The 8,735-nt window shown below is 41.1% G+C and overlaps 1 protein-coding gene across 1 annotated transcript; it reads left to right on the top strand.

The window, feature by feature from the left end:
• Positions 1-7,257: 7,257 nt before the first annotated feature.
• Positions 7,258-8,193, top strand: LOC101957361 (olfactory receptor 4D11). The gene has a single exon (XM_013361282.3). The coding sequence runs from the start codon at positions 7,258-7,260 to the stop codon at positions 8,191-8,193; it is 936 nt and encodes a 311-aa protein (XP_013216736.3).
• Positions 8,194-8,735: the final 542 nt, after the last annotated feature.

Below are 8,735 nucleotides of genomic sequence, written 5' to 3'. Positions count from 1 at the left end.
TTCCCTCCTGTCCCCACCTTTGAGAATGTTGAACATCAGGTAGACTCTCTTTGCTACCTGATTTCTAACTGATTTTTCTCTTTCTACTAAGATAAGCATGACTTTCAAAGATTCTGATCAGCATGCCCCCAAAGTAAACAGATGTGCTTCGTGTCTCAGAAAAGAAAAATAAAGTTTTTAGCAGAGAGATGTATGTTGCTTTTGCTACACAGCCTCAGGAGAAATAAAGGAATCAGAATTAAAATCACTCAAGTCTTCCCACCAGATCTCTGCACCGTCAGCCCAAAGGGAGCTCAGGCCTTGGGGTTCTGCAAGGTGGGAATCACGTTCTAATGGGGTCATCACATCCAAGTTAAGTTCCTCTGCTACTTCTGTAATATGAATAAGCTAATGATGCCCACCTAAAAAGACTTTTTAATCTCAAGTCCACACTCCACTGGTTGAGAGCAGGTGCCTTGGAGTTGGCACTGCCTGAGTTACAACAGGCCCTACCAGCACTTGTCACAAGTACAGGAGCTCCCAGGGACCATGCTTCAACGTACAAGATGTTGTTGGATTATTAAACAAAGCATAAAATAAATACCCATGAGTTCATGCTGCTGTAAATAAATGATTGAATAAATAAATCAGTGGAGGGGCTGAAGTTGTGGCTCAGTGGTTGAGCACTTGCCTTACATGAGTGAGGCACTGGGTTCGTTCCTCAGCACCACATTAAAAATATAAATAAATAAAATAAAGATATTATGTCCATCTACAACTAAAAAAATATTTTTAAAAAATCGATGGAGGGTAATGAACAAGTATCACATGGTGTAGAATTCCAAATAACTTATGTGGATTCTCCACTCTCAAAGAGATCCCTGGAATACTTGGAGAATTGTTCTGCCTGGCTTAGGAGTCAGCAGGTCTGGATGTATTTCCATATCCATGCCTGAGGACCCACTTGTATTTTTCAGTTGGGGCTCAGGAATTCTTGCTCACATGGAATGGAGACTGCCCAGTTTTGGTTCTTTAGTGAAGGTGATTTGGGGAACCTTTTAAATAAGACTTCTGAGGGTTGGGGTTGTGGCTCAGTGGTAGAGCGCTTACCTAGCATGTGTGAGGCACCGGGTTTGATCCTTAGCACCACATAAAAATAAATAAATACAATAAAGTCATGTGTCCATCTACAACTAAAGAAAAATATAAATAATAAAAATAAAACTTCTGAAGGCAAAAAAAAAAAGAGGTGTAGCCTAACCCCCAACTCCTTGCATGTGAGTCCTGAATGTTGGTGTTCTCCCAAAGAGCACAATATGGAAGCAGAACAAAAAATCTGGAGAAACCTGAAAAATACTACTTCGGCCAGGTATTCAACACTAACAGCATTGGTGACAAGTCATTTTAACAGCATGTGCCTTTGAAATGCTGGAATGAAGGGGCACTTTAGCTCTGTACCTTTTCTCCCAAAAACCTATGACCTCTGTCTAACCAAGGGAAAATCACTAGACCAAGCAAAATTGAGGGACCTTCTCTAAAATACATAACTCCTTCATACTGTCAAGGCCATCAAAAACAAGGAAAATCCGAGAAATTTTTCATACAGAGGAGCTTAAGGAGACAGGGCAAAGAAATGCAATGTGTTATCCTAGATGAGATCCTATAACAACAAAAAAAATAGGATATTAAGTTCAAGAGTAAGGAAATCTAAATAAAACATAGACTTTATTTAGTAATAATGTATCAACATGTGGTTTTTTAGTTGTGGCAAAGTTACTTAATACTGTTCACAGGGAAACAGTGTGTCAGGTATATGGAAACTTAATAATAATATTCTTGCAGTTTTGCTGTAAATCTGTCCTAACGTTAAAATTTTACTTTGTTAAATGTACCTAGCCGCCTGGCATGGCGGCACATGCCTGTAATCCCAGCAGCTTGGGAGGCTGAGGCAGGAAGATCATGAGTTCAAAGCCAGACTCGCAAAAGCGAGGCTCTAAGAACCTCAGTGAGACCCTGCCTCTAAATGAGTATTTAAAAGTGGGGGCTAGGGATGTGGCTCTGTGGTTGAGTGTCCCTGGGCTCAATCCCTGGTATTAAAAAAAAATACCTAGCACATAAGAATACTTAGTAAATACTTCTCTTATTTTTCTATAAAGATGATGCTCAAAGGGAAAGTACTGGGAACTCAATTAGAACAAATTATATTCCATGCTTTTATAATTATGTCAAAATAAATTTTATTATCATGTATAACTAAAAAGAACCAATTAGAAATTTAAAAAATGATTTTCCAAAACACTTTTTCCTCAATTCAAAATGTTTTCCTTCCCCTAAAGCCTTTGGGAATGAGAAGAGGGAGGTGGTGGAGACTGTCGGTTAATACTACGAAGTAATAAATATCCTGCCAGAGTGCCATTTGGGGAAACTGAGAAATTTCTGCTTCCTGCATTTTTTTTTATTAAGTTATTCAGGCTGGATGCTGGGGTTTGTCATTTTGAAGGGACACCTTGACTGAATCATGCAGATGTAAAGTAAATCCCTGCAAATTGCAATTGGGGAGATCTTGAATCCAAAGAGTGACTCAGAATTAGCAGTGTAAGCATTCTGTTTGTTGATCTTCACTGGGAAAGAGCTGGATGTCCTAAACTTAATTCTGTTGCAACTAGAGAGAAGGAGTTGGGTTTGGACTTTAGGTGACATTCGGGAGACTTCTGCCCATAGAATCCCTTCTGCCTGGAGGCTGTCTAAGGCCAAAGAAGGAAGAAGCCGGCAGGCTGCCCTTTGCTTCGAAAGCATTCCAGATAGGCAGAGGGAGCAACTCTTGACAATATTGAGTTTTGAAGGCCTTACAATTGTGGAGAGTAGATATGGTCAAACAACATAGCTAGTTTACCAATTTTCTCTATTTCGACATTTCTCACCGTGTGGACATCTTGGTGTCTTATTTCATTTTGCTCAATTTTTCTTAATGTAAACAGCTAGCAATAGTGCTCTTTCCTGGGCCTGCTTCATCCTCTTCCCCAGAGTGGGGAATCCTTGTAAACCAAGTGCTGGGATATGGGGTGGGGTGGGACTTCCCCCAATCTTCCTGCCCCTGAAAATCCAGTATTCTTTGTATGAATTTTCAGATCCCGAAACAGAACACGAACCAATGCCCTCCCAGTTATAAGTCTATGTGGATTTCATGGATTCAAGGGCAAGGAGCCTCTCAGATGATCAAGAACACTGCAATTTGGGTTTTGTAAGAAATACACGTTGACATATTTTCAGGTGACCTCTCCCCCTGTTGAAGCCAGAGCCTGAGGGGATTCTCTCTTTAGGCTGCCTCTACAAAAGTATACAGAGTGTGTGTCCCTAAATGAATGTGCCTAAGTAACTTCTTAATTACTCCCACTGAAACAACCTCGCCATCACCGGAATTCTCGCACACCACATCCACCAAAATCCCTCTGACAATTCTCACATTTGTTCTGGGATTAAGAAATTGGTAAATATGACAGCGCACTGGGTACCAGTGTTGAAGAACCCATACTCTTCCCTGAGCCTGCCCTTTGTCACATGGATGCAAAAAAGAAGCCCCTGAAATTAGTGGCTTCCGGAAGGGTGTTGAACAGAACGTTCTGAAACCAAAGGCTTCCCAAGTTTCATGTGAACTTTAGTTAAGATGTCGGAGCTCTTGAAAAGAAGAAGGCTGGAGATCATAGGTAAGAGGCAGTGCCACAAGATTGTGTGTGCCTGCGGTGCCTGGTCACCCGATGAGCAAACAATAGTAAGAACGATTGAAATCCAGGGCTAGGGGCTGGGGTTGTAGCTCAGTGGGTGGAGAGGTTTGCCTAGCACGTGTGAGGCACTGGATTCCATCCTCAGCACCACATAAATACAAATAAATAAAATAAAGGTATTGTGTCTATCTACAACTGAAAACACATTTTTAAAAAAAAAAAATCCAGGTGTAATCGTTAAGATTAATAATGGTTAAGAATATTAAGAATGATATTCATTGTGAAATGAGATCAGAATGGAATTGGGGGAAAAGCAGCTTTTGTTCCCTGGGGTTTCTTGAATTGTACAGAAAAGAGATTGCTGTCATGCATTTCTTCCCTCTATCCGGATGAATCTCCTCAGACTAGGAAATCTACAGAGATAATTCTTATCCCAAATTTAACCTAGAGAGAAAAATGAAGTATTTCAAATTCTCAGGAAAGTAGAAAGACATACAATTAACACCTACATGAAGTTCACATGAAACGCAAGAAATTAGCTTTCTCACCGAGCATCCTGTTCGTGAGCAACTTCCAGTGGTCCCCCAAGTCCATCACTTTCTTTCCATCCCCAAATGCCCAGAATGTAAGTGTCACCTCCTCTGTGCAATTTTCTGAGCCTCGTGGTGAGAAATCCTTTTCTCACACTCAGCTTTTCAACTGTCCTGAGACAGCCTCTGTCGATCCCCTATAACTCTAGATGTTGATGATTTTCCCACTGTTTGGATTGTATTCCTTTCCCTCAAGTAACCTGGAACTCAACCATGCTCTATCAGCATTTGCTAGAGAGTTAGATGGATTTTAAAAAACAGAAGGATGGAGAAGCTGAAGGAGCTTGTCTTTGAATTACCAAAGGTAGTTTTTAAACGTAGAATCTATTCCTTGATTTTCTACCCTTCTGTGTAGACCACGTTTGCTGTACAACTGGAGTCTCAGTGGAAGACTGTTATAACCAAGGTGGTTTCCCTGAGCATCTCCAACAACTAGACTGAGTTGGTGCTTTCTGGTGACCATTTGCTCTCTTTAAGCTACTCTGTATTGATTTTTTTTAGGGTGGTATGACTAAAACACTTTGTGTTTCAAAGGAATTTTCCCCCCAGACTGGATAACCCATTTAAGTAGTTCTAAGGACCCTTCTCTTCCAAAGGATGCTCTTTGGATTAAATTCTGCAGAAGCATTCAGATACCATTTGGCTCCATATGCCCCATCTACCCATGAGCCCATCTAACCATTAAAGTTACCCAGCACAGTTCTAGACATAAGGAATATCCAGCCTGCACATGGAAACCTTTACATACACAATTCACCAACTCCTCACAACCTCTCCGTGGAGTGGGTGCTATTATTATCTCCATTCCACAGAGGAAGCACAGATTCAGTGAGGGCACACACTTGCCCAGATCCCACATATGCAAAGCCGGGACTTGAACCCAGATGGCTCTTGCTGCCCAGCCCTTGCACTGCACCACTTCACGATGCCAGATGGAAGCCACACCAGGCAAGTGGTCTTCTCACCTCATCCATGGTCACCAACTTCTGCCCTGCTTTTATTGCCACTGAAATAAAAAAAAAAACCTCCTACTTTCTGTAAAACAGTATAATCTGATGATGTTTGAGTCTCTGAGGAAGCAATGTGTGTATGTGAGTTGTTAACCCAGAGTTTTTCTTCATGCTTACACACATATATCACGCTTATGAATTAGGCAGTATTCTAAGTACTAATGCTTTATGTAGATTAACTCGTTTAATTTCCACAAAAATCATATGAAGAAGATGCTGCTGCCTCCAAATGACCTGTGCATAGACTGAGGTCAGTGGGGTAAGTGTCTCAGTGGAGCAGCATAACCAGCCAGTGCCCAGAGTTCACCAAGCAGCCACCTCTAAACCACCTCTCGGCAGCTGGTTTTAAGTCTTCGTAATTAAATAGATCTTGGACAAAGTTGCATATTGAGGAAAGACATTTTGAATGGAAAAGTAAACTGTGTCAAAAGAAATGTCTTCATTTGGACTAACAAAGACATACAAAAAATGGGAAGAAAGTGACTTTCACTCTTTTTGTTTGTTTCTGATTCCAGGATGAAAAGGGAGATAAACTGGGAAGAAATTAAGAAATTAAGGACCATTTCAAGGGTTTATGGAAAAATGAGGAAAGAACCCCAAAGCAACACAATTCTATGGTAAGTACATGTTTAACATTTTAAGAAACCACAGGATTGTTTTTAAAGGTGGTTTTACCATTTTACATCCTCACCAGTATTGTAGTTTCTCTACAACTTTACCCACTCTGGATAGATCCATTTTAATATTAGTCGCTCTAATAGGTGAATACCGTTTTCAATTTACAAGGTGGTTTTAATTTATACTTCCCCAGTAATAAACCATGTTGAATAGCTTTTAATGTACTAATTTTCTATGACTGTACCTTCTTGTTGAAGCATCTGTTCAAACCATTTAACCTTTTTAAGAATTGTACTTGCTCCCTGGCCCAATGCTGGGGATGGAACTCAGGGCCTCACACATGCTAGGCAAGCTCTCTACCACTGAGCCACTTCCCCAGCCTAATGCTTACTTCCTTATTAATGAATGTTAAAATCTACAGCTATTCCACCCATAGTTATTTGCCCAAGAAAAATGGAGCCATATGTCTACACAACAACCTATAATAAATGTTCATTTTTTTCCCTTTCTTAACCATAATGATAGTGCCGTAGCTATTAACCTAGGTCATTCTTTATCAAAGCATACACTTCAAATATGTGCAGTCTATTGTAAGTCAATGGTCGATCAATAAAAGAATTAATCTTTAAGAAATTTGAACAATGAACAGAAAGGAAGTTTTGATTCAAACTTTCATTTCGGTAGCTGAAGATTTTTCACTTTGCAGGAGTGTTAGTATTCAAAGGAAAGGTAGAACCAATGAGTCCCCCTTAAGGAAAAATGAGTAATAGAAGAAATTTTATGTCTTTTAAAACTTTCTAATTTTTCATGGAATGAACCTTGCAATTAAAAGGGAGGAAATGCTTCTGCAGAATTTAATCCAAAGATCATTATTTTGCAGATAGGGGTTCTTAGAACTACTTAAATGGGTTATACAGTCTGAGGGGGGGGGGGCGGAATTCCTGTGAAACCCAAAGTGTTTTAATTATACCACATTAAAAAATAATAATAATAACTCCACTTTCTAATTCCCATGCCACAAATAGTCCATTTATCAATATCTAGCATCCACCTTTGATTATCTTGGCTACTTAGAACTTATATACTTAGAACATGATCTCTTAAACATTTTCTACAATAAATGCCATTTACAGGAGAAAAAGTAATCAAATTCATGCTTGTGTAATAAGATGTCATGTCATTTGGAAACACCAGCAATTACCCTAAGACAGCAATTCATGCGGCAACCATAATTCCTGACCCTATAAACCTGCATTTAGACTAAGGGAGAACAAACACCTTCTGAAATAACACTCTCAATTTTTTCCAAGATGTACAAAGAAGAGGAAACACAATTCAATGGAGTTAGGAAATGACACCACAATAAAAGAATTTATATTTCTGGGACTTACTCAGTCCCAAGACCTGAGTGTGGTCTTATTTATCATTCTGTGTTTTGTGTACACGACGACTCTGCTGGGAAACCTCCTTATCCTCGTCACTGTGACCTGTGAGTCCCGCCTTCACACCCCCATGTACTTGCTGCTCCGCAACCTAGCCATCCTTGACATCTGCTTCTCCTCCATCACGGCTCCTAAGGTCTTGGTGGACCTTCTGTCAAAGAACAGGACCATTTCCTACGTAGGCTGCATGACCCAGATGTTCTTCTTCCACCTCCTGGGTGGGGCAGACATTTTCTCCCTCTCTGTCATGGCGTTTGACCGCTACATGGCCATCTCCAAGCCCCTGCACTACGTGACCATCATGAGTCTGGGGAGATGCACGGCCCTCATCGTGGCCTCCTGGGTGGGGGGCTTCGTCCACTCCATCGTGCAGATCTCCCTCTTGCTCCCGCTGCCCTTCTGTGGACCCAATGTTCTTGACACCTTCTACTGTGACGTCCCCCAGGTCCTCAAACTCGCCTGCACCAACACATTAACTCTAGAGCTCCTGATGATTTCCAACAATGGCCTGGTCACTACCCTGTGGTTTATCTTCCTGCTTGTGTCCTACACAGTCATCCTGACCATGCTGAGGTCACACACTGGAGAGGGCAAGAGGAAAGCCATCTCCACCTGCACCTCCCACATCACTGTGGTGACCCTGCACTTTGTGCCCTGCATCTATGTCTATGCCCGGCCTTTCACCGCCCTACCCACAGATAAGGCCATCTCCGTCACCTTCACTGTCATCTCCCCTCTGCTGAACCCCTTGATCTACACCCTGAGGAACCAGGAGATGAAGTCAGCCATGAGGAGACTGAAGAGAAGACTCCTGCCTTTTGAAAGGGAGTAGAAAAAGAATCCCCACGCTTTATCACCAAGGAGTCCTTTCCTGTGTTTCCCATGGATGTGTGTACCCAATCGCAGCCAACTGCCATCCTAGGTAGCCACTTATCTGCCTGTTTAGATTAATAGGTAACAACCTAAGCTTCTGTTTCACATGAAGTAATTACCGTGATAGGATTGAGCTGATGTCTGTATTTCCAATCAAAATCAAAGTAAAAATATGTCAGTCAAAATGACTGCATGATCTAGTTCAACTCCTTTTTCAGAAGATAAAGTAATAAAATCCCAGAAAGAAAGGGTGATTTGTTCAAGATTTTCAATCAAGTTAATTCTAGAAACGTCATTGTCTCATACCACACGAATGTCATTTCTTACACTATTGGATCTGTCTATACTAAGCTGTAACCATGTTCTAGCAGGACTTTTGGTCAGCACCTCATATGTGGGTATGGATGGCCTATCACAGATTGAGAAATTTTCCTCTGCTCAGTTAAACTCCTCAGAACATAATGGTTGCCTTCCTGGATCCCCATCAAGAATGAAGCAGCT

Source organism: Ictidomys tridecemlineatus, chromosome 4, assembly GCF_052094955.1.
Source record: "Ictidomys tridecemlineatus isolate mIctTri1 chromosome 4, mIctTri1.hap1, whole genome shotgun sequence".
NCBI classification, from domain to species: Eukaryota; Metazoa; Chordata; class Mammalia; order Rodentia; family Sciuridae; genus Ictidomys; species Ictidomys tridecemlineatus.
The sequence above is the reverse complement of the archived record's forward strand: the minus strand, read 5'-3'. Positions and strand labels throughout refer to the sequence as shown.